This window comes from Solanum dulcamara, chromosome 3, assembly GCF_947179165.1.
Source record: "Solanum dulcamara chromosome 3, daSolDulc1.2, whole genome shotgun sequence".
Taxonomy (NCBI): Eukaryota; Viridiplantae; Streptophyta; class Magnoliopsida; order Solanales; family Solanaceae; genus Solanum; species Solanum dulcamara.
Window position 1 is genome coordinate 2,716,982 of NC_077239.1, and position 27,246 is coordinate 2,744,227.

At 38.0% G+C, this 27,246-nt stretch overlaps 1 protein-coding gene across 1 annotated transcript; it reads right to left on the bottom strand.

The window, feature by feature from the left end:
* Positions 1-227: 227 nt before the first annotated feature.
* LOC129882144 (uncharacterized) lies at positions 228-26,718 on the bottom strand. Its single transcript, XM_055956319.1, has 17 exons — positions 26,309-26,718; positions 24,479-24,875; positions 24,322-24,393; positions 24,162-24,224; positions 22,535-22,705; positions 16,710-17,312; positions 15,876-16,619; positions 14,495-14,779; positions 13,331-13,486; positions 6,572-6,987; positions 5,901-6,339; positions 5,326-5,652; positions 4,001-4,772; positions 3,864-3,922; positions 2,230-2,715; positions 1,671-1,709; positions 228-658 (listed from the first exon to the last, which is right to left on the bottom strand). The coding sequence occupies exons 1-17, from the start codon at positions 26,680-26,682 to the stop codon at positions 473-475; spliced, it is 5,589 nt and encodes a 1,862-aa protein (XP_055812294.1). The 5' UTR covers positions 26,683-26,718; the 3' UTR covers positions 228-472.
* Positions 26,719-27,246: the final 528 nt, after the last annotated feature.

The following is a 27,246-nucleotide window of genomic DNA, read 5'->3' on the forward strand; positions in this document are numbered from 1 at the left end:
ATGCAAATGGAAATGGAAAAGTTTATGGGGATTAAATGATTTTCTTCTGAGTCGGCTGGGAAAACACAAGCTTAACACGTCTTTCTTTATCTTTTTCATATCTGAATGTCTTTGTCGAGTTACCAAAACAAGTTTGTTAACTGAACATGTCAGAGACGAATTCAAGAATTAAAATTTATGTATTTTTACGACGATCACAAGTTAATAACAATAATAACACTAGTGAATTCTTAGGCAAAAGCTACTGGATTTCTGAAAATCCTGAAATTACATGTACATCCACTTCCGTGTCTGATCGAGCTACAAGTTGTGCATTTTTTTCCTAGAGAAATTACTATACAAAGATCAGCACTAGGAGATGACGACAACAACTATGCCTCAATCCCAAACACGTACCAGGAGAACGAAAAGATCAAAACAAATAGATATCTAGATCCGACGTCTACCTGCATAAATATGTACTATATGTTCATTACAACAGATGTGTACTAGAGGGGTTTGCAAAGAAATGCTCCCTTGAAATTAACTTAGACTTCTTGAAATGGCTACCAAGAAGACTACTCAGAATTGCTGGCGCTCCGCCTGGATTTGTCTGAGGAATCTTACGCGCAAAGATAACATTGTCCAGGATCATAATGTTTAACAAACTTCTGCAACTCTGAAAGACACAACAAGAATGTTTTAGCAGATGAGAAAAGGTAAAAGTGTCTTGTCTATCTCATACCCATAAAAACATTACTACTACAACAACATAACTAGTGTAATTCCACGGGTGGGGTCTGGTGTGGGTAGAGCATACACAAACCTTACCCCTACCTTGAAGAAGTAGAGACCCATAACGCATGATGAGCAAATGGATTTGAATAATTGTTAAAGACCTCCATTACTACCAAAACTTTTTCCTTGTTATCTACAAGACCAAAGAATTAGAACTAATTCCGTTCCCCTTGTAGCAAATTTTGAACAAATGGACTAATGGATACTAGATGTGCCAGCAATTCTCTGCATTGACAGATGCGGAGCCAGGATTCCAACTTTATGAGTTCTGGATTTTAGAACGATGACTTCAAGTGTAAATAACTAGATTCTAAATTTAAAGTGTAAATATTTAATAAATTTCTCAACACAAGTACATAGTTCGAGGAAAAATTATTGGGTTCGACCGGTAGCTGGGCTTCTAACTTCGCCCATGGCCTAGGAACACGATCTCACTAACTAGAAAATATCCTGCCTTGTAGAAACTACAAGTATGATAAAGAGATGAGCTTTGTTTATGTTTAGAAGGCACATCAGGGCTTCCAAATGCGCACTCAGAGGCAATCAATCTGGCTAGGGGAATTCCCAGATTGATATAATAGAAAACATGAAAATTTTGAACAGCTCATAATTTATAGAAAGAGAGCCTTGGAGAAGAGATCATTGGAATTTTTATAATTTCTGGGGCAAGAACAATGATACGGCTCAAACATTAAAATCTCTTCTTTTTTTAACTTGACAAGATCCTCCCAAAGTGAGACAGGTTTAAGCAACAACAAGAAAGGAAACCAAACGAAGCACGAACTGCAGTGTGACATTTCTATGGGAAGTGGCTATCAGCTTCAAGTACATTTTATCTGATTATTCAACAGACTGAAGAAACAAGTCTGAGGAAACAGAAATAAAAATCATACCTGAGGATTCAGAACATGCATGTGGAAGATAATATCACCCTGAACAATAATTAAGTAGTCAGTTTGAAACTAATAATACAAATCAGAAGTATCTGTATATATTGCTACGAGGACAGTTACACTTAAACAGCCAAGCTGAAAATGGATGTTTAAATTGGTAATGCAGTGTTCATCAGTGATCAAGATAAAGAAAAAGAATGACCTTATGATTGAGTCGCAGTAGTCATAGGGAAATGAATCCATATGACATGCAGCATAACAAATCGATATAAATTGGTGTTCCCAAGAACACAGTACAAAATACATCCGAGAACATTGAAAAAGATAAAGAAGCAAATGAACCTAACACTAAGGACTTAGATAAAATGAAAAAAAGATACTGTATTAACAAGAGAACTAGACAAAAATTAAGAAGAAATTCACTGATTTATTCAACAACCAACAAAGATCAATTGTCCCTGATATTTTGAAGCAATTCATTATGCACAAAATCAGAAAGTGATACTTCTAAATTGCACAGATTCGCTGGTCATGTTTTTATGAAAGTAAAAGGGTGTACCTCTTTTATTCCCGGATTTTGCATCACTATGCCTAGCACACGGCGTACAAGTCCCTTGTAGACACGTTCATTTGTAGTACCATCACCATTTAGCCAAGGCAATATTGGCTTACACAAATGCAAAGCAGTAGAGCGGAGCTCATATGGTTCTTCTGGATGATTTCTTGTGGGTGAACTAGCTTCAGTAGGTCTACAACCTTTGGCCACATTGATGGTTTGCTTTTCACTTGAAGGTTCAGCATCCCCTTTAGGAAGATTAAGAATTGTGACTTTGTGTACCTTATCAGAATTCCCATGCACTTCCTTCTGCAACCCCACATCTTTATGATTTTCTCCATTATGTGTAGCAGATTCCTCATCTATTTTAGCCTCAGAATCTTCATAAGGAGATAATGTAGCATCTTTATGAATAGCAGCCACTGGAGTCAAAAAGTACTTGGAACGATATAAAGAATCAACCACCCGAATAGAGTCGTAAGCATTGACCTGCAATTTGTAGTCCCACTAAATGATTAGTTAAATAGATGATGGGCCTTCTACTGCACTCTGTTTCATTCTCTTTTAATTATATCACTAGTTATAGTGCCATCTTTCCTTGATCAACCCACTTGTAAAATAAACAATTACAACAAGCTTAATACATAATGTCATGGGTTTTATTTTGAGTTATAGTGGCTACCTCCACACAATATTGACGAAGCTGGTTAGCAGCAAATTAAGCATGCAAGTCAATTTTATTCATAGAACACATGGCTCAATGATATATTAATCCACAACACAAGAGACATGCTAACACTTAACTGAGAAGAACTCCAACACACCAAACTTAAACTGATGAGCAATCTACTAGTAATACAAGAATTTTGAAGTACATGCTTATGACAACTATGTCAAGTTTGGTGCCTAGTCACATGATTCCTTTTTTAACTACCAAAATTTTCCATATTACTAAACCAACTCAAGACATCAGGGAACTCATCAAAGCATTTTGGCCCCTCTACTCATAGTTTCTTCTCTTTTCATCCCGTCCATATTGTACAACATGCTTTAACAAAAATTCAGACGATATATGATAGATTCTTTAAATAAAAAAAAAATTTCTTAATATCATTTGACACTTAAAACCGGCATATTCATGTTAAAACATACCAAAGTACGCCATTATTCTAAATACAATAAAATTTGGGGGCTACGGGGAATTTCAAAGTAATATCCATCTGTTTTCAGGAGCAATCAGTCAGTTTCATATGAAGTAAATTCTCAAGATTCAATGCATAAGTGACAAGACAAACACACTACACAGAAAAGTAAAACACACAATGAAGAGACTTAGAGGAGTTTCAGGCAAAACTAGTTTACACTCACTACAGGTGAATCCACATTGACCACACCTTTACAAGTGTCCGTTTAAATAAGCAAATGAACAAACAGCTTTTAATTTTTCTACAAGAAACTCTCTTTAAAACAATCCATTTACTAATATTTCCTATTCAGTAAATGAGTGAAAAGTATTATTTCACAAAAATAACATCAGATAGACAATAACTGAAGATTTAACTCTAAGCAGGTGCATGAAACTTCATCAGATGGTGCAAAGAACAAGGGAATATAGCTAACTGTTAATTCAGACGCACCTTCAAAACTCTTCCAAATGCTTCTAGCACCTCAACGACAGCTTCAGAAAGCTTTTTCTCTGGGAAAAAAAATAAATAGATGCAATGATTATCTAAATAGAGGGGTTAAAAGACCTTGTAGGTTTGTGGTTACATACCTTGCATCTTTAGAATCCTCGAGATATCTTGCATGCACAAACCTTGGTCACCAGCCATTTGAATAGCTGAATAAACAGATCTAAACATTTCCGGATATACCAGAGAGTTCTGTTCCGTATAAGAACCAATGGAACAAACACACTCAGCATAGGTAGTCATGGCTTGCCATGGTGACTCGGTCGGAGAAACTGCAGTAAATGGGACCCCGCTCTCATTAAGTTCATTTACTTGGTCAGCTGAGTCCAATGAGACACTGCTAATATCAGTGGCTTGATGTTCTTTAACAGATTGTGCGCGAGTATAGTTGTTAGTGTCTTTGAGTAAATCCATAGTTTTTATTCTTGAAAGTGTAGCATGCCTCAAGCACAACCTAATTCCTGGAAAACCTTTTGCACGGCGTGAGAAAATCTCACTATCACCAGCCATTGAAGTTTTCAGCCTTTTATACCTGTCACTGTCAGAAAAGTCACTGTCATCATACTTGCGTTTAGATATCCGGGAGTCCTCAACCTCTCCAACACCTTCATCGGGTAGGCATGGTGCAATTGATAGTTCTCCTGAAGAAAGCAGAGCAAGAAGGTGGTAAACATCTCCACACTGCAAATCCGTTGGAAGATCCACCCCCTCAGCAATCAATTCCTTCTCTCTTTCACAAAGCCAGCTGGCAAACTTAGCAGCTCTTTTTCCTGCATCACTTGGGAATGGAGAAAATTCTATACAATTCAAGAAGGTTTGAGAAAGGACAAAAGGACAATTGGAATGGCCCCCAATCTGCAAGGAGAAAAATTTAAAGCTTAGTAATATTTGCAGGAGAAAACAAAAGATGAAGACAGCTTTTTCTAGTTATAGGTCAAGACACAGAATGGGTCTTTGTAGCAACAGTTGCACCTACTGAAGAAACTGATAGTGAATTTCATTTATTTTACATTTATAGTTATAGGATATAGGTGAAGTCAGATTACTTGTAATAAACAAGCTGTAAATTTACGCTCCTGTTTTTCTATATGGCGTTAGACTAGCACAAAATTTAAGACGTTAATTTGACTTATAAACTATACTAACAGTCGTGAAAGAAAAAATTACAGTGATGAATGAAAAGCTAGTCCTACATCACATCAAAGTACAAAAGAATTTCAATAGTTTGATGAATTTGAATTTTTGAAAATTGCGGAAACTGTATAGACTAATATACTTAATGGCATCACATAAATTATTTTGAACATCTCTAAACAGAAATATCATCACGTTAATTGACATGGAGAGATAATTCAAAAATGTACCAAGGCCAGCATCTAAATACATAGTAGTACAAAACAAGATTTACCAAAACTTTTTTGTCCCTGAGATAGTTAAAAGCAGCAAAGAGATCGTGCTCAGAATAGCGCCTTAAAGTTTCAGCAAGCAAGGTTGGCACAAGTGGAGATTTTGAGCTACAGAGAAAGATGAGCTTAAATAGCTCTGCAGCATTAGCAACTGCTGCTGATTCATATAATCGTTTACTGATGGGGATGCCGCCAATTGTGAGATTCACATACTTCTGAGGGATCCTATTTGAGCTTATTGGTGTACCAGAATCTTCAGTCTTTTCACGAAAATTTTCAACATATTGGCCACAAGAAACTGGTAAAATTGATTGAGGACCACAAGAACCCTGAAAGAGAGGGGAACATCAAACAAAATAAATAAAATTTCAAATAACAATCTGGTAAAGAAAAAAAATTAAGTCACAGTTTCTTCAAAAAAAAACAAGATAAGCTACGCTTCTGCAAACAACCTACAGCAAGTGCCGGCACCTCAAGTTGCTGATATTCTTGTTGAAATGCTAAGCCTATCTAAGTTCACGACTAATTTATGCCACAAAATTTCATGAAATAACTGACAAGAAAGCATGAGTCTCACATGTCTTTCATCAGTATTAACATCTGAGCAGTTATCAAAGAAAGGTTGAACATCATTCAAGGTCTCCGATTTGGATATCTTTTTGTATTGCAGAGCATCTTCCAGGGCCAATTTTATATTGGCATCATCAAAGTTATCCCATGGATCTTGAGAGAGGAAGTTCGAGGTATTTTTAAGACAATAACACTGCATTGCTTGATGACCTTCATGGTGCAATATTTTATCTTTGGATTTCTCAAGGTAATCCACATAACGCTGACTAAGCACATTACACAGTCTCAGAACAGATTTTCTGAACTGTCGATTTGTTCTCAACGATGCCATTCTCCTTCTGCAGGCATCAGGCGGTGCTGGAAGATTTTGAAGCTTTCCCCAGTCTACACGATTGAATTTTGCTCCAAGAGAAGCTCGGTGTCTTGCATATTCAATCACCAGTTGCCTGTACGTAAAGTTTCTCATGTAATCCAAGTAATAAGCTTAAACATACAAATAGATCCAGGCAACAGGATAACAAGGGTAAGGCATCAAGGAAGTAGCAGTAATCACCAATTTAATGACAAATTTAAGCTCAAAAATCTTATTATCATCGGGAACTTCGGAAAAAGTCTGTTCATACTGACCAGCCATTTGGCTATTGACCTCATGAGGTAGGAATAATTCATAAGATTTACCTATCCACATCATCTGTCCACCAGAACCTTCCCTTGCGTGTAGGCTTCGCTCTTGACAAGGCATATTTATCAAGAAAAGCACGTCCTACCACATCATCTTCAGGTAATTCTGACTCTTCAGCAGCCACCATGTCATCTCGAAGGTGATATCCCTCCAAACTGCATGTCTGTGTGCATGAAGTAGACAAGAAAGAGCTTTGTTCCTCATTGGCTATCTGGCTCAATGGCTGGGGCTGTCCAAACTCGGTACCAGCCTCAGCATGCTTTGAAGATTTCCTTCTTACAGGTCTTTTCCTTTTCTTTGGAGATAATGTAGGTGTACCTTGATTTGGCTGAATTCTGTCCTTTCCAGCATCTGAAGCTCGATCAAATCTGGTAAGTCGTCGTTGTCGTTTATCATGATAGACACGAAGGACCTGCAAGTGAACAGTCACCTGACTGAAAAATGTAGGACTTGCATACTTTAATGATTAAATGAGACATCAGTATTGGAAAAGCTTCTTTTTTTCCAGTGACAGATAAGAATGAGCTTCCCCAAGAATGCGACTGTCCAAAAACTAATTTAATTAAATGTGCTACAGCAAACAGAGTTTCCTTCAAAAAATAGGAATCTCTTGAGGTCTAGAAGAATTTCTTCAGTCATTACATTAGAGAGTACCAATCAAGACGTATTCTAATGGGAAACTACTTTTAGCTCTTCATGGATGCAAATGTGATCATAAGGTGTTGTTTGATGCATTCACTGATTCATCATTTAAATGTGCTCCCTAATTAAACGGATAAAGTTTCATATTCATCAAGTTGAGCAACAAGAAAGTGAGAGTTAACTGTTTACATGCAAATTGAAGTTGATTCCTACCATGCTGCTTGTTTGTGACAGATTTAGTAATAATCTGATGTAGGAAAAATTTGAAGGCAACACAGATCCTTTACTCCTCGCCCCTCATAAGCAATCTTGGGTCCTTTAACATGATGATTTTCTATGCGTCTTCTTTAATTTGGATGACAATGATGTGCCTTCCCTAAAACATGCACATGTCCGATTCATGAGCACAAATCATAATTAAGAGCAGTAATATCGCTCCCTTAACAGAGATATGTATAGTCAGGAGTGTAGATTATTAAGTACAATATTGACCTTTTATTTCATCAGGGAACACTGGCCTTATGTGTCTAACTAGAAGTCTTTTACAAAGTCAACATCAACCGCCACTAATCTCTCTCTTCCTTTTTTTTTTTTTTGCTTTGTTGTTTTTGACTCATCTTTTTCTTCCTTCTCTCTGTTTACAAAATCAGCAGCAACTCATCTATATCCTTTTTCAGATCAACACTGGTAAGATTCCTTCCCTCTTTTAGCCTAGTAGCTTGGTTGTCTCTTCAACTTATTTGTGTTTTCTATTATTTACCCTCTTTAACCTTCCAATACCAAACTAATTCAGCTTTACTCATCTAGTAGCATGCAGAAAATGGCAACCATCCAATTTTATAGCAAAACTGCAATTAAACACTGAAATTCGTGCAGGTCCTTAATCTGGAAGCCTGGTTTCCAACAATAAATTGTTAACTTAGAATCAGCCAGTTTTCCAGCAACATACTTCCAATATGTAGGTGCCTCAGCAACTCTGTTATATAGGCTTACAAGTGCATCCAGATTCTAAGACTGCTGGAAGAAGATGGCCAACAAAATAAGTAAACTAAAGAGGAAAAATTATGTGGCGCATGAAGTTTCTTTCAACTTGATCGCAGCATCACAACATAATACACATACAATTCAAAGCCAAAAAAATGCCGAGTAAGATTTGACATGATTTTACGTTGAAAATGAACAAAATGCAAGATGTCTACTTTTGTGTAAATGAATTCTCCAAATGCCAAGAACATAACTACATTCCTGGCATCCAAGAAACGAGTTTATGAAAGGCAAACAGTTACTAAATTACCTCATAATGTCCACCAATCAGACACAACAACAATAACATACCCAGTGAAATCCCACAAAGTGGGGTCTGGAGAGGGTAGAGCGTACACAGACCTTACAACTACCTCGTGGAGGTAGAGAGTTTGTTTCCAAAAGACACTAGGCTCAAGTGTATCAAATGTATCAAACCCAGGGAAAAGAATAAGAGAACAATGACGAAAGCATAAGAGAGAAAACAACAACAACAAAATAATGTGATAATCGAAAAGCAATAAACAACATATGGCAAGAACTATAAGGGCACGACCAGTGGTGGATCTAAAATTTTAATATTGTGGGTGCTCTCTTAGCTTAATAGTAGCGGAGTAGATTTTTTCACTGAACGGGTTCAAAAGATAAAAGGTAAATACACAAAAAGCCAAGGGTGTTCAACATCTACTATATATACATAAAATATAATTTTAACTAGATATAAATAGTGCATTTTTAAATGCAGAGGGTTCAAATGAGACCTTGGGCCTACCTAGCTTTGCCCCCACTAAGCTACCAATCAAAAAATAAAAGTGCACATATTTAGCACTTAGCATAAAAAAGGCTATCATATTTGAAATCAATAGCAAAAATAGTCAATAAGAACAACCAATCACTTTGTTCCTTTTCACTTGTCATAGTTTCCTTTTTTCTAGAGTCAAAACAATATCAATTTTGAACAACATTTTAAGATATAATTTGCTACTTATAGTACTTTCAGTATAGTTTTTGAATATCTAAATTTTAATTTTAAAATATTAAATTAGTCTAATCTAATTTAGCTTTAAAAATTATAAATTAACTTTTGCAAAGAGAAACATGATAATTATTTAGAAATGAAAGGAGTAGTATTTATTATCTTGAATAAAGTAGAACTGAAAAGTATTTATTTGTATACCCTTTTTTAAGGAAAAATAGCAAAAGGGCAGCAGTACTAAAAATAAGGAAAGAAGAGTGAGTTTGAAAATTAAAAAGAAAACATGTTAAGAGTGAGATTCAAACTCAAGCCCAGTAACTTAAAAACAGCTTTAAGCACCCACAACGAGCCATTAGGCCAATCCATCCATTTGTTGATTGGGTGCTCTATGTTAATTTTATACAAATGCCTCTTAATTTCTACATAGATATATATAGTCCGATACAAGGTTAATGGGTGCTCGAGCACCCGAAAGACTCTATGTGGGTCCGCCCCTAGGCACGACTAGTCCTAAGACAAGCACTAAACCTCCACATGGCAAGACCACACTCTACCTCTACTAGCCTTCTACCCTAATACACGACCTCCACTTCTTCCTTTTTAAAGTCATGTACTCAGGTAATATGAAGCCGCGGCATATCATGTTTAATCACCTCTGTCCAATATTTTTTTGGCCTAGCCCTCCCCTCCGCGTACCCCCAACATCCAACATCTCACAACTCCTGACTGGGGCGTCGGCACACCTCCTCCGCACATACCCAAATCATCTTAGTCTCACTTCTCTCTTCTTGTCCACCACCGAGGCCACTCTCACCTTCTTTCGGATAACCTCATTCTTGATCTTGTCACTACTATTATGCCCACATATCTATTTCAACATCCTCATCTCGACAACATGCATCTTCTGAATATGAGTTCTTGACTAGCCAACACCTAACCCTATATAACAAGGACGGTCTAACCACCACTCTGTAGAACTTACCTTTAAGTTTAGGTGGTACCTTCTTATCACACAAGACTCCAGAGACAAGCCTTCGCTTCAATGTGATTAGTGACATCATCATCGATGTCCCCACTACCTTGGATGACGGATCCATGATATTTAAAACTCTCTCTTGAGAATACTTTGTGTGGCAAGCCTCACTTCTACGTCCGCTTCATCCAATGTAACACTGAATTTGGACTCCAAATATTCTATTTTGGTCCTGCTCAATCTAAACACTTTGGACTCCAGGGTTTGTCTCCAAACCTCCAACCTATCATTAACTCTGTCCCGAGTCTCATCAATCAATACTACGCCATCCACAAATAACATACACCATAGAACCTCCTCCTGAATAGACCGCGTCAGCTCATCCATCACCAAGGCAAATAAAAAAGGACTAAGCACTATCCTTGATGTAGCCCCATCTCAACTGGGAAGTGCTCCGATTCTCCTCCCACTGTTCTAACCCGAGTCTTGGCTCAATCATACATATCCCTTATCGCCTTAATATAAACAATCGTGACACCTCTCACCTCCATACACCTCCAGAAGACATTCCTTGAAACTTTGTCATATGCCTTCTCAAGATCAATAAATACCATATGTATGTCCCTCTTTCTTTTCCTATATTTCTCCACCAGTCTCCACACAAGATGAATTGCTTCAGTAATCGATCTCCCTGGCATGAATCCAAATTGATTCTCAGAAATGGACACGTCTCTCCTTACCCTCATCTCCACAACTCTCTTCCAGACTTTCATAGTGTGGCTTAGCAATTAGATACGCTGTAATTGTTACAGTTTTGAACATCGCCATTGTTCTTATACAAAGGGATCATTGTACTCCACCTCCACTCATCGGGCATTTTAGTTGTCTTAAAAATAACATTAAACAACCTAGTCAGCCACTCCATGCCAGACTTGTCAATGCACTTCCAAAAATCCACTGAGATCTCATCGATCCAGTCGCTCTTCCCCCGCACATCCTACTAATAGCACGTCTAACCTCCTCAACCATAAAATACCTACAATATCCAAAATTCCAACGTCTTTCAGAGTGTGCCAATTCACCCAACACAATGTCTCTGTCCCCTTCTTTGTTTAAGAGTTTATGGAAGTATGTTTTCCACCTTTACATAATAGAGGTCTCGTCCACCAACACCTTGCCTTCCTCATCCTTGATGCACTTCACTTGATCCAAGTCGTGAGCTTTTCTCTCTCTCGCTTTTGCGAGCCTATACATTCTCTTATCCACACCTTTGTCCCCTAACTCGACATACAAGCGTTCAAAAGTTACCGTCTTAGAAGCCGTGACCGAGGACTTCGCTTCTGTCTTCATCTTCTTATTGATTTCCTTAAACACCCACTTCCCATCCTCGTTCACGCACTCCAACCACTTAGTATAAGCAACCTTCTTTGCTTCCACTTTGTCTTGTACTTATGCATTCCACCACAAATCTTCTTTATGACCACCCTAAGTTTCCTCTCGATACCCCTATACCTCTGTAGCTGCTTCCCCAATGCAACTAGCTATCATATCCCACATGTTGTTCACATCCCCGCTACTACTCCAAGCCCCATGTCAATCAACTTCTCCCCCAAGTTCTGAGAAAGGAAAGGGGTCAAGCCATCCCATCTAATCCTCGATCAGTCATACAGAGTCCTTTTCCTTCTATTCCGCTTAACCTCCAAGTCAATCACCAAAAGCCTATGTTGGGTTGTAAGATTCTCACTCGGAACAACTTTGCAATCCTTACTAAGGCCACTATCACCCTTCCGCAGAAGTAATCTACCTGAGTCTTAGCTACCGTGCTACGAAAGGTAACCAAATGATTCTCTCTTCGAAAAACACGAGTTAGCAATTACCAACTCAAAAGCTTTAGCAAAATCTAGAAGTGACGCTCCACCTCCATTCCTATCCCCAAAACGAAAGCCTCCATGAACATCATCGAAGCCACTTGAAATTGCATCGATATGGCCATTAAAATCTCCACTAATGAAAATCTTATCGGTATTCGATATACCTCTCACTACCTCATTCAAATCCTCACAAAATAGCCTTTTGACCTCCTCGATCAGGCCCACTTAAAGAGCATATGCACAAATAACGTTCACACTAAGCCCACCGACAACTAGCTTAATTGTCATCATCCTATCATTGATCCTCCTAACGTCCACCACACGCTCCCTAAGGTCCCTATCTACTAAAATACCCACTCCATTTCTATCCTTGCCTCCTGAGTACCACAACTTAAACCCGTCCACATTCCGAGCCTTGGTACCTACCCATCCGGTCTCCTGGACACAAGCTATATTAATCCTCCTCTTCTTGAGAATCTTCACTAGCTCTATGGACTTCTCCATCAACGATCCTATGTTCCACGATCCTACTCTCAGCTTAGAAGGGCCCGAACCCCATTTACCACTACTGCCCCTAGCTTCCGGCCCCAACTGAAGACATGACCCTAGTCCACTATCAATCGCCAAAGCCACCAAATAAGATGTAAACTACAAAGGAATATACTATGTACAAATAAAACAAGCAAACCAATAGGCAAACACGATAAATCAAGACCAATGAACACGAGAAACAATAGACTCCAACAATTTAGTAGACTTAACAAGAAATACTATCAAAAGATGAACTGGTGTACAAGAGATCAGTTAAGGCAAACTAAAAATCAATCAAACCAAGCACTATTAAGGACTATATTGGAGATAGGGGTAAACAAGAAAGAATACAGGATACAACTACTAAACTGAAAAAAAACAATTAACACTGCACAAGATAGATCACAAGACAGAAATAATTGAATAGCAGGCAATAACTAACATCACACAAACAAGAAAATGATCAACGTAATTAAAGACACTAACTGGCCGGAGTAACAATCAAGGACAAGTACCTCGAATTTTAAAATATTGAAACAGAAATAACTGGCTGTGATAAAGAAAGATGAAGGAGTAGAGATCACCAGGGTTTGAGCAGGTTTCTTGAATGATTCGTTCAAATCATTGAAATACCACATTAGTACCTTTTTAACAGATTCAACTTGCAGATATCCTATAAGTTCATTAAATAATTTTCTTATTGCAACTCAGAGAGCGGGCAAAGAGAACACAGAAGAACCTGCTCAAGAGTCAAATTCAGATCATTAGCAATCTCCTCACATTCCTTGAATGAAAGTTTCCTCTGTGGGCCATCGTTAATAACACGCTTAAGGAGTTCAGCCCGCTGATCAGCCGTCATAACTCTGACTGAGGCCCATGATCGGAAAAGAAATACCTGACCAACATTTTACTTCCCTCTCAGTACAAACAGAAACTGAGAATAAATAATCAAGAGGGACAAATAGCCAAAATACAATCCAACAGAAGATGAAACAAAATAACATTTCTCCAAATATAATACTCATTCAGCAGCAAGTTCTTAAGCACGAAGAAGCATCAAACAAGCTAAAGAGCAAGAGACTGACCAAGTAAAGCAAACCATCTTATTATATAAACAAATGACAGTTCTAAAAGGCAATTTTTCTTTCTAAAAGGCATAGAAGTACTCTTGCATGGCAATCCACTTTATTCCTCCAAATTAACAAATCAAAGAAAAAATACTCTTCCTTCCTTACTTTCTATTTTGGGCGAAAGGCTCGACACCAATTCCATTTCTATACAAATTTCACAACTTTCAAGAATTCAAATCACTACTATTCAAATTTCAAACTTTGACTTGATGTTTTTTCTATCAAGGTAACACTTCAACTGTTACTTCAATATTTTTCTTTAATTATTAGCAAATATAATATTCAAGTCACAGTAAGATTTTGAACTCCTATTCCAGCTGCCATGTATACCACAACAAAGGGAGTAATTTCTTAATAATAAATAACAAAAATAGAGAAATAGAAGTATAACAAGAAATTTCCCCACTTTCTTAACCATTTCAAGGATGCAATCGAACTCTACAGAAGTTAGACATGCTATTAAGTGCACAACTTCATCATAAGTTGGCTAATTAAGGCCCCTTGGCTTTACGCATTTTGTTGCATGAAGTATTGTCAACTCTTGGCCATTTCTCGAGTTGTTATGTCCTTTAAAAGCTGAAGATACCACTTAAGGTAGATCAAATACTCAATTTTAGAAATGATTATAACAGCCTCTTCTAGAAATGCCGGGTAAGGCTGCATCCAATAGAGACATACTGTGGTCTGGCCCTTCCCCATGGACATCCACTATGCTCAAAGAATGGAAATTCAAAATATTCACTGAAAGACAAAGAAAGTAGAAAGAATTAAACCTCATTAACTGCGTAGCCGGGGAATGCATGCAAAGCGGCTTTACGATCACTAGCAGAATAGCAATACTCCAAAGTGTTCCAGTATTCCTCCACAGCTTTTTTACTTGAAAGAACAAAATCATGTCTGATTTGAGGGCGAAGATCTGGACAATGAATAGAATGAGATGAACCCACTAAGCAAACAGGTTCCTCAATGTAAGGTTTAAGCTCCAATACGTGAACCAGAGTAGTATGAGGGAGATCTGCAGTGTTTTCTGGATGTCCACCACATACAAGCCTAATCAACTGCCATAAGCAAATACAAGACCAATTAACTATTGCATCAATAAACAACTACCATAAACTCTTACAGACACAAGAGTAGGAAGAAGTTCACTATAAGGAATTCCATAAGGCAGTTTCTATTTTCCCATATATGAAGGTTTTTCTCTTTCAGAGAGTGAATTACCAGTTTTCTATGTTTCTCAGAATCTTCAAAAATGTTGCAGCACCTGTGTCGGATCCTCCAACAATGCACTACTTTTGGAGGATTCAACACGCACCCGTCGACGCTTTTTAAGAGCCCGAGCAACATAGCCAGCTTTTGCACTAGTTACTGAAACTTTAGGATTTCATTTACTTAGAGGAATGACCAGTAAGAATGTATTCCACAGGGAGAGATATGTTATCAGGCAGTTACAACCAATTATAATTTCTAACTCTTTCTCTTGAGTTCTTTTCTTTATTTGAGAGGGGGTATACCACATAACACCAAACTGAAAGCATCATCAGGAATATAAATCCTGAAACTCAATACCTATTAGACATCCCAAAGTATCGCAAACAGCTTTCAACTACAAAAACTGCTACTTCTTTGAGCACTCCGCAGGCTCTAAATATTCTGGAAGCTAATAACTTTTCTTTTTTTCCGGAAAAGAGTAACTTTATACATTAGAAATACCAGCAAAAAGAAGTTTCTGGGAAAGTTATAAAGAAAACAATTTTCACTCTCATCAAGGTTCTTCCTTAAATAATTTTTGAATTAGTCAAGAGCTATCGGTGACTGAATTGCATGTATCAGGTTCTCTACAAGTAACCTGAACTACATTATGCTCTCTTTTATTGAAAAGCACCTAGCATACATCTAGTGAATAATGGAGATTGAAAGTGAACTCCAGTCAAACAGCTGATAACATTTTAGGCTCCTCTGGAAATAAGGCATGTATATAGAAGAAAAATTGTCTATTGGGAAAACAATGAACTCCTCTTTCCAATAGCAACATTCCTATCTTAATAGTTCCTATAAACTCTAAGAATCCAAACATTTAAGGGGAAGCGTTGTCCAGCAACCACACGGTTCCAAGCATCAACAATCTAAATTCTCAAAGTAAATTCATTGTACCTTCAAACGTCGTAAAATGTCAATCAATGATGATAGCCGTCCAGTCGCTCGGATATCCATCAAATGCTTGTACTCCAACAGAGGAAGATCAGAAAGGCGAAACCCATTTTTACATTTCTCGATCGTATCCTCAAACTTTTGAGTAGAGCCAACAACTTGTAAGAACAGTTCAAGCGGCATGGCCTTAATAGCTGCATTTAAATCAATTAATTTACATGTACTATGAGGATTTTTTAGGTCATGACCATCTTTAAAAGATGACAAAACATCTTCACAACCAGGCAAACTGTTCACATATTTCCATACATAGATATGAAAAATCTTTGAGCGAACCATCTTGGCCAGTACAAATCCATTTGTACGCATAGCTTCAGCTCGCTCAGCTTGGTTCAATTTTATGCTTTGATGTGTCCTGGTGAGATCATTCAGTTGAGGAGATGGCTCTCCTGTTTTCAATTGAGAAGAGGATTGAGTGCGGATTTGTGTTTCAAAAGACCTGAATCTCTCATGAATCTGTTCGGCAGATACACTAGGAACTGAAGGGTGCAAAACCACCTGTATCCTACGACTGTGGTTACAATTTGTTAGAACAGGGACATAAGCAACGATAAGTTTACAATGTCCTGCTTGCAAGAGATTTTTCAGGCAACGATCTAAGGTCTTTCTGTCTGTCGCTGTTGTCTTCTCCTTCTCAAGATCCTGAAGCCGTTTGTATAGCTCTGATTTGATCAGGAACTCCTCCTCCTGATTAAAGAAAAAATATTTGCAATCCTTTATCTGTGGCAATATCCTAACAGACAGAAGAGCTTAAAAAGAATGGGCAAATAAAAACACCTGTAGAAGTTTAAGTATCCACTGCTCCCTCTTTGCACTGGTTGCTTCCAATGTGAGACAGGGATACCTCGGATAAGATCGGCGTCTTGAAGGTGTCGGCACAGCAAGAGCCAGTGCGTCTGCTGGAGCAACATATGATGCTGCTGCACTCACTATCTGCACCTCTGCATCAGAAGTGGTACTGATTACCTTGATGGTCGAGTTCAGTGAACTGCTCAGACAAACTGGGACAGATTCATCCTTTTCATCCAGCACCAAGCCATCAGAAACTTTGGGGAAAGTTCCTGTGCTTACATTTTGGCTATTAGCTACACCATTACCTTCAGGAACTGAAGCATCCACATCTTGTCTGGCTAATGCTGAGTTCTCTTGAAATTCTCTATGTGTTTCAAGTGGAGTGCAGCCAGAAATTTCGGAAGGGTCTACTACTGGTTTATTCAGAGCGATAGTTGAAGCTCCAGGGTTATGGTTTCCAGGAGTCCAGAGTCGGTAACCCTTGGCTTTGTTCATGAGTTCTGGCTCCATATGTATTCCGAATCTATTAACAATATCAAACAGCCGATTGTAGTGTTGTTTATTGCTTAATCCCAGCCTTTTGCATACCTGCAAAAACATTATAATGGCAACGAAAGTTTTGATATCACATATATACATCTGTAGGAACCCTAGCATAAGAGTCATATTTGAAAAGTCAAATGCACACACAAATACATGAATCCAAACAATAAATGTGTTTCATACCTCTGAAAAGCAATCTGGATTGTCCTGAGGTATGTGATGAAAAATCAGAGTTGATTATTAAAGGGGGAGTTGATTATTATTTTATTTTTTTTGAAACTGATAATATTGTATTCCTCAGTATTAAGGTATGCTGGAGACCTCCAAAAAGGTAGCAACAGGCTAAAACAAGAGATTAATTACAATAATCCTAAAAGATCTACTAATTGTTCAGCATTTTCTATACAATGTTCTTTACACCAAAAGTAGAAAGTTGCAATGCAGCTCCCTTTGATTTTCTGAATGTTGTTGAATCTATCTTCAAAGCTTCTTCCATTCCTCTCCCTCCAGATAGTCCACCAGATACAGTGTGGGATTATTCTCCACCACTTCTTTTGTGTCTTGATTTCCCCTCTCCTAATCCAACAACTTAACAAGTCTGCTGTGTGCTCTGGCATTGACCATTTGGTCTCTGTTAAACTGAGGAACATAGTCCAATGCTGAGATGTGACTTTACAATGGAGAAACAGATGGTTATTTGTCTCTCTATCCTCACTGCATACCATGCATCTGGACACAATTGGCAATCCCTTTTTCTGTAGGATCTCATGAGTGAGGCAAGCTTTCCTGATTACTAACCAAGCAAAGCACTTAACTTTAGTAGGAGCCATACTTTCTCATACATGCTTCCAAGGACCTGTTTTGTTCTCAGGCATCCTGGATACCTCTTTCCTATAAATTCTACCTACAGAGAACTTGCCATCCTTATCGTGTTTCCATTTAAAAGTGTCATCCTCTACAGTGGTGCCTTTGAAACCATCAATCATCTGCAATAGCTCCACAAACCTGCCTACTTCCCAGTCATTAAGATTCCTCCTGAAGAAGAAGTTCCATCCCTGAGGGGACCAACTATCAGCCACTGTAGCCTCAAGGTTAGTGCATATATTGACCAGATCAGGGAAAGCTTGCATTAGAACTTCTTGTCCAATCCATAAGTCCTTCCAAAATAGTATTTTGTTACCAGCACCCACCTCATAACATGAATACTTTACTATTCTAGGCCAAAGATTCCTTATCGATCTCCATACCGATGTTTCATAGGTGGTTGATACTGCATTGTTACACCATTGTTTGCCTGAATGCCTTAAAACGCCACAACCAATGAGAGAACACTATATTGGTGGTGGTGGGTGGGGGGACTGCAAAGAAAAGGTAGTTAACTATATTGATTGACTCAGGCAGTACTCATAGCTTTATAGATGAGCATATTGTCCAAGCAGCTGACCATCAATCTAGCTATTGCCCACCAGTGAGGGTGACAGTGGCTAATGTCAATTTTGTCATGTGTACTTCATTGCAAGGGGTTCATGTGGAAAATTCAGGGAAGGTCACTTCTAAAGGATTTGCTCATCATTCCTGTAGGTGGCTATGACTTGGTACTGGGAAACAATTGGATGAGGAAGCATAATCCCACCAAGTTTGACCATGAAAGATGATGTCACTATTGGGAGGAAGAATAATAAGCTGGTAAAACCTAGCTTAGTTGAAGAAGGCAGGTTAAGGATGCTATCAGGTGGCTCAATGAGCAAAATGTTGAGGAATGGCCAGGCCCTCATTTGCTCACCTCTTCATGATGAGCACGGTACCAGTTGAGGAGAAGAACACGGTTGATACTGGCATTCAAGAGGTGTTAGATCAGTATGTTGAGGCAATTGTTGAGCCAAAGTCCTTACCACCTGCCAAAACCCTGGATCACTCTATACCCCTCCAGCATGGAGCTATGCCAGTCAGCTTGAGACCTTACAGGTATAACTACTACCATCAAAAGGGTGAATTGGAGAAACAAATTAAGGAGATTCTTACCAGTGGAGTGATTCAACCTATCCAGTCTCCATTTTCATCACCTACCTTACTGATGAAAACGAAGGATGGCACATGGAGGTTTTGTGTGAACTATAGGGGCCTTAATTACGTCACCATTAAGGGCAAGTACCCTATCCACATTGTAGATTACTTGTTGGATAAACTGCATGGGGTAACAATGTTTTCCAAAGTTGATCTCAGGGTTGGTTACCATCAGATCAGAATGAGAGTAGAGGATGTCTTCAAGACGCTTTTAGAACTCATATGAGGCATTATGAGTTCAGAGTGATGCCATTTGGCTTCACCGATGCATCAGCCACATTCCAAGCTTTAATGAATCAGGTTTCTCAGCCGTTTCCGAGGAAATTTGTTCTGGTATTCTTTGATGCTACAGTCTGACAGTGGTTGATCATATTCAACACTTAAGAGTTGTGTTTGACACTCTTAGGACACATTCACTCTTTGCTAACAGATCTAAATGCTCCTTTGTCCAGCCACAAGTGGAATTTTGGGGCATATCATTACTAAGGAAGGAGCGCTACTGATCCTCACAAAATTCAGGCAATGGTTGAGTGGCCTAGGCCAGAAACACTCAAGGCTCCCAGGGGATTCCTTAGCCTCACTGATTACTATAGGAAATATGTTGTGAATTATGACACTACTTGTGGTCGGGCCCTTCTCCGGACCCTGCGCATAGCGGGAGTTTTAGTGCACCGGGCTGCCCCTTGTAGACCCCTCACCGACTTACTGAAGAAAGAAGCCTTCATATGGAATCCAGAGGCAGAAATAACTTTAGAAGCACTCAAGTCTGCTATGACTACCACACCAGTACTAGTTCTAGCTCTTCTTGACTATACACAGGAGTTTGTGGTAGAAATAAATGCTAGGGCATTGGTGTTGTGCTTGTGCAAAGAGGCAGGCCCATTGCTTATTTCAACAAGGTGTTGGCACTGTCATGGAAGTCCCATTGCTTATTTCCACATTCCATGACACTCCCCTTGGTGGTCATTCTGGACAGCTGGGAACATTGAAAAGGCTTGCTCAGCTCTTCTACTGGCCAAAGATGAATCCATGGTGAATTGACTGTGTCTCTAGTTGTGATGTCTGTCACAGGAATAAGGTTGATAACTCAGCTTATCCTGGTCTGCTACAACCACTGACCATTCCCAACCAGACCTGGTGCCACATCAGCCTGGACTTTGTAGAGGGCTGAGGGCCTCCCCAAGTCCAAGGCTAAAGATGTGATACTGATGACGGTGGATAGGTTCACTCACTTCACTGCATTTGTCTTACCCTTATACTGCAGCTACAGTACTTTCCCTCTACTAGAAGAGAGTCCACAGTCTAGATCACACACCTGAGTCTATTGTGACTGAGTAACTTTTGGTAGGTATTATTCAAACTGCTGGGCACATAACTTCACTACAGCTATGCCTACCACCCCCAGAGTAATGGTCAAACTTAGAGGGTCCACATGTGTTTAGAATTATCTCAGGTGCATGATTGCTAGTAGGCCTACTCAGGCTCCCAGCTGCTAAGTGGTGGTATAGTACTAGCTCTCACTCTGGCTTACAGTTCAGGTTGCTGAAGATGTTGTAATGAAAGACAACAATTCCTGCAATTACTTAAGGATAACCTGAACAATGCTCAGGCAAGAATGAAGTTCTTTGCTGATTAATAGAAGAACTAACAGAGAATCTGCAGTGGGTGACTTAGTCTCTCTGAAGCTTCAACTGTATAGACAGACTTCACTAGCCTTAAAGAAGAATCTCAAGCTCAGCTCTAAGTATTATGAGCCTTGCTTGATCACTGCCAGCATTGAGTTTGTTGCTTACAAGCTGGCATCACCTCCTGATCCAAAGTTCATCCTGTTTTCCATGTGTCCTTACTCAAGAAGAAGGTAGGAGATGGTGTGGTAGTACAATCTACTTTGCCTACTACTAGCACTGATGGCCACTTCTTGGTTCAACCTGTTGTTATTTTGCAAAGGCAGATGGTGAAAAGGAACAATGTTGTTGCTGTGAAAGTCTTCATGCAATGGTCTAACCTTCCCCACTGAGGATGCTACCTGGGAAGATTACCAATTCCTGCATGCCAAGTTTCCTAACTTCGATCCTGATCCTGAAGGACAAGGATCATTTAATGGGAGAGGGTATGTTATGATCTTAATACTATTTGGCCAAATGGAGTTGTCGGGGTTAGAAGTTGCGAGGGGAAGAGAAGGCTGAACGCAAAATAAAGAATGAAGGGATGAGATCAGTTTAGTTTAAATGAGTCCCGAGGGTCGTAATGATGCCACGTGGCAAGGTGGTTATAAATACACATCAGAGGAGAGAGAGAATAAAGAATTTATGGTAAACATCACTCCTTTCTCATTTCTTCTTCTTTTGCAATCTTTCTCTCTTCTCCTTCGATTTGAAGTCTATCCTCATCTTCTTCTTCTTCTTCTGCAGATCTCAGATGGCTATGGAGTTCAATTTATAGATTATCATAGTTAGCTTTCCTTTTAATTGAGATTCAGTTTTCTATTTAATAAACAGAAAATTCCCAAAATATTGAGCTCAATTTAAATTTATGCAATTCGATTTCTAGATCTCAATTGAGGTCACAACAGTATACTAGTCAACTGTATAAATATTTCTTTTATAGTCGAGAAATCACCAGGGTTCGGAACTTGGCGGATAATGCGCCCCCCCCCCCCTCCCCCCTACCTTCTCCACTTAAATACCAATCTTTGTCTGTGGTAAAATTTGAACCAGTGATGTGCATCTAACAAACACATCACGTCATCATATGTTACCTTCTTACCATTAGACTAAATCCCTTTGTGTGTGTGGTGGGGGGTTGGGGGGCACAACTCTGTAAATATATATTTATGCCCTCATTTGATGTGTCTCTTCTTTTGTCATTGTTTTCCATATCATACACATAAATGAGTACCAAATCACTAAATGCTGACTCACAAAAGATTCAAAATATGATCCAAGGCTTTAAGAATGATCATAAAGACAAAAAATGAGGCTTTGGGTGAAATTGCACCTAAAAATGATCGTAAAGACATAATCAACTTAAGTTTAAAGTTGACAGCGAAAAGAATCAGAGAGTATGATCCAGGACACAAATTACAGATCAGGTGAAATTACACCAGAAATGACGAAGAGAATATACACGTAAAATACTATCAGCACTAGTAATTTGTGATATCAACATTAGTTTCGACATTCATAAAAGAAAATATCCAATACCTGATTGAAGGGCAACCCTCTATCTCCCTCAGCATCCACCATATCATAAATTTGATGCTCAATAGGAAGCTCTAAAAGCAGGTCCGAAATATGACCTCTCTTGGCCTTTTTGATCATTGTTTCAAAATGTTTTGGTGAAAACCCCTTCAACAGATGTAGACACTTGACCTCCTGTAAAGTGACAAAGGATAAGTAATTAATTAGCTAGTCAAGTCCTAATTCCTCGGCAGTAGATTGTTCAGCTAGCATTTACCAAAACGAAATTTTTTTTGTTGAAGCACAGCCATCAATCATGTTGTGAGCCATAATAATATATGTAAGAGCTTAAGACTGTTTTACCCTTTTGTGATGGCACATATGATTTTTTTTTAAATCGGTCATACAGGGAAAGAAGTGGGCTCTGAAAAATTTGTTTAGTTAGAAAGAAAATGAAGACAAGAAATGGTGAAGCTAAGAATTTATTCTTTTACAAGAAAATTGTGGATGGCAGCTGTGGGCTAAAGGAGCTAAGAAGCTTGCACTGGAATCAATAGTTATTAAACTAGCTATCATTGAAGTTTTAGGTGTACGTCGCTACCAACATCCCCCTCCCCCTCTCCCAAAGTAAGGGAAAAGCTAAAGAAAAGGATCAGCTCAACCCAGTGAATCTTCGCCCTACTCTTTGGACACTAATTTCAAAGATGTCCATACAATGTGTTTGAGAATTTACAGAAAAAAATTTAAAGAGTAACTTAGCAGAAGACAATAGCCGCTTCCAATCTCCAGATACAACTCTTATATTTCATTAAGATCCAATAACCACATGAATAAAAGTATAAAACTAAAAAGACCACCAAAAAATAAATACTTCCCTTCCACTTAAAAGTCCAAGCTTGAGTTTAGGCAAGAATGACCTCTACTTAGCATGGAACTTGTCATAATCTCTTTAGTTTCATGGAATTGCCAACCTTGTGTACGTAGGTATTTCAATCGCAGTTTCAAATGGAGTTAATCACAATTCAAAATTTTACGCCAAAAACAACTTCAGAAAAGGACAATATGTCATTTAGTTGCATTAACTAGTTTGAATCAGCAAATAGTCTTTGGTAAGAAAAAGAATCACTTCTTCCAACAAGTATACAATTCATCAAAGTATTACGTAAAAATTTAATTGTCTCTCACTTTATCAATTATCAGAACTGCTTTAAGTTGAAAGTCAAGAATATCCTGCCCTAAAGTACAAGTTGGACTAAACAGCTGCAAAAGATCTAGTCAAAAAAAATTTTTACTGTAAGAGACAAAGTTGGTTGAAACACCTATCAAACAAAAAGGAAACCTAGCATAAATAATCAACAAATATTAAACTGATTTCCGCTAGATTAGATTTGTTCAGAAAGCTGGTGCAATTTGACCAATTTTCAGTGGATTCCCGATAAAGATGTTCATTCCATGATTCCAATAGGAGAAAATGTTAAAAAAGAATTATAATTACCCTTGGACTTAAGTCCATAAAGGAAAAAGAGAAACAGTAGAAGAAAGGGAGTATATGCAGTAAAGCCATGAGCACTTCCAAAGTGTCTTAGATACTTGCATGGAAAGTCAAAAATGTAATAGATAAAACCCAGAGCAGTTGGTACTTTCCACTGACCTTCCCGTCTATAATGACATCGTCCTCCTTCACCACTTGAGCCTCCTTCAGCTTCTTGAGAATCTAGGGGTAAAAGTTTTGGATTGAAATATGATGCATGAGATTGGTTTACGAGTTGCAATATACTGAGGATACAAAATAAGAAAAAGGAAGAACGTACATATCTCCATCTCCTATGCCCACGAGTCCCTTGATAACCAAGTTCTGGCTTGATATCAGCCATAGCAAGGACCTTCATAAATGAAAACAAATAAAAGAATCAGCAATAGAGTACATCTAAAAGCCAGATAGATGGAGCATTCAACATCAAAACCAACCTTTCCCTCAGCATTTTCAAGCTTATCACAGACAGCTTCTAGTTCCGGAAGAAAATCTTTTACGCATAGATCTACATCAAGAGGTTCATCAGAAACACCAACACTATTTTCATCTTCACCATCAGCGATCTCACTATCCTCCATGGAATTAACCCCCTTGGTTATCTCAAGCCTTTGTTGACTACCCAAATTCTTTGCGTAGCGAGATAAATAGAGCATATTAGTGGAAACTGGACCCTTATTGAAGTCCCCTTCTCCAGCCATGTCTCTAATCCTAAGGATTGTTGGCTGTCTGACAATCAATCCTCGTTTTTCAAGCTTCCTCACTATGTAGAACATATCGTTTCCTTTGATCTTAAAGTCTTTGCCAAGCTCATTTTGCGCGATTCCTTTTCCTCTGAAACTCGGTCAAAGTTAGGAGACTTATGGTAAGCAATTAAGATACATCCATTACTAGTAAACCTAAAACCTAATATTTCTTATAGCATGCAACCAAGGGTATGGCTTGGAGATGAATAAAGTGGGTACAGATATTGGGACCAAGTTTTAAATATGGCAGACAAATACCACTAGATGATTTTTTTCCCACCGGCCTAAGCCTTGATAGATGAGTTACCTAGTACCGGTTGGACGTAGCAGGTATCCAGTGGAATAGCAGATGTGCACAGAAGTTGATCGGACACAACATTTGGGAAGAACTCCGTGGAATTAGTTAAGTGCACAAAAGTCCATGTCCATCAAGGTTTAGATAAATGAAAAGAAATCACCAATGTGTTTTTTTCCACCCCACCCCATCAGGAGGATTAATAGTTTTCTTACTTTCCCTCCAGCGTGGCTCGAACCCTGAGGTGATCAACTACTTGAAAAATCACCTAGGTGTTGTTATAACCACAAGTTTCAAAAAGTCTTATAGTCACATGAATGTTATGGCATGTTTATGACCACAAGTTTCAAAAGTTCCGTATTTCACTTAAACTTCCCCATTTTAGCCGAGATGAAAAGTTTTTATAACCACATAAATGTCACAAAATGTTTAAGACTACGTGTTAGGAAGGTCTTTTTTCTCTCTTAAACTTCCAATTTTACCTTGGATGCGAAAGCTTGTATAGACACAATAATATTATGGCATGTTTAAGACCAGAAAAAATGACATTATATTCTTGTTAGTCAATCCCAAAAAGGTTGACATCTTTCTAAATTTGAAAACGATTAAGTTTAAACTTCTCACTTTAGCATTAAAGAAGAAGCTTTAACCATAAATACAAATACTATGACATGTTACAAAAGTTTTACAACCCCCCAAATGCAATGGCACATTTATGACCACAAAATTTTGCAAGTCCTACTCCCTTGATCCCAGAATACTTGTCACATCTCGCTTCTTAAGAGACAAACTGACTAATGCTCAAAACTAAATTGGACTAGATTGATTTGATATTTCAAAACTAAAATTACATATTCCAAAACAATTTGAAAGAGTACTACAATTTGCAATTCTTCTCATATAAATATGTTGAAAAATATATTTTAAATGTTCCATCAAAGTTTCATGTAGTTTGACACCAGAGAAACTAAACATGACGAGTATTTTGGGACATGGGGAGTAATTTTCTTCATATATTTCATCAAACATTACAATTCAAAGTAGGAAACTCAAAAAACCAAGATACTTTAGTTGTTTTTTTTTTACAATTAACTCTAATAAACAATTCATATATGCTCAGAAAAGGTATGAAACTCGAAAAACCAGTATACGTTTTTGACAATTAACTCTAATTACAACTCAAATATGCTCAAAAAAGAAACTACAGAGAAAGAAAAAATGCAAACCTAACAGTAGCAAGGCAACGAAGAACACGACGTTCATGCTTAGACAGCTTAGCATCGGAGGCCTCAATATCATAAACTCCAATAAAACCATCACACATATGTTCCGGCGCAATGATTTTCAAATCTAATCGCTCACTTTCCTCGAACGAACGAACACAACTATCCATCGAACTATAAACAATGCCATTAGATTCGAATTTAAGGCCCGGAATGTCAATGAGGTTAAACCAAAGAACTTTTTTGAAGTTTGGGCAAAGTTTAAAGCCTTGACTGGAAATTGAAGGCTGTAGCTTCGGCCATAGCTTCGAGAGATGGAGACCGGAATCGCCATTGGAGCAGATTTCTTCGAGCGCAGAGTTAACGACGGTATCCATCGGACGGAGCAAAATTCATTACTGCGAACTTAAACTTAAAAGGGCGTTTATAAATAAAAATAAAAAAATAAAAAGGGAAATTTGAGCCAATAGGATTTTGTTTACCTCGTAATATGTAATAAGGATCGTTTGACATGTTTAGAATCAGGTTGACGATTTGGATAAAGATCCATCAAAATGGAAATATCAAATTAAATTAATTTGTTTAAATTAATTAATTTTTATTTGATTTGATTTTAATAATTTAATAATTAATTAAATTTATTTAATTTTAATTTTGATCAATAATCAATTAAAATTGACTCGTGAACACCCCTATTTAGAATTATGCAGGATTTAGTGTTATATAAATTAGTTGTGAGAAAATTTATTGAGCATTATTTTATGAAAGGATTAGTTACAAAGAATTTAGTTATTCGTGTATTATTTATTCTACTTTTTTTTTGCATAAAATTGTACGTAGATTCCTTCATAACCTTTACATGTATTAGTATAAAATTGTATATAGATTCCCTCATAAATTTTATATGTATTAGTTATGAGAGTTTTTAATTAAATTGCAAA

What these genes read in the sequence shown, in the direction of transcription:
- LOC129882144 (XM_055956319.1), bottom strand. Translation starts at nt 26,682, where the DNA reads ATGGATACCGTCGTTAACTCTGCGCTCGAAGAAATCTGCTCCAATGGC. An exon ending in ACATTTTACGACGTTTGAAG is followed by an intron (nt 14,780 to 15,875) that starts GTACAATGAATT and finishes TGCTTATGGCAG; the next exon opens with TTGATTAGGCTTGTATGTGG. An exon ending in GAGGATTCTAAAGATGCAAG is followed by an intron (nt 3,923 to 4,000) that starts GTATGTAACCAC and finishes TTTTTTTCCCAG; the next exon opens with AGAAAAAGCTTTCTGAAGCT.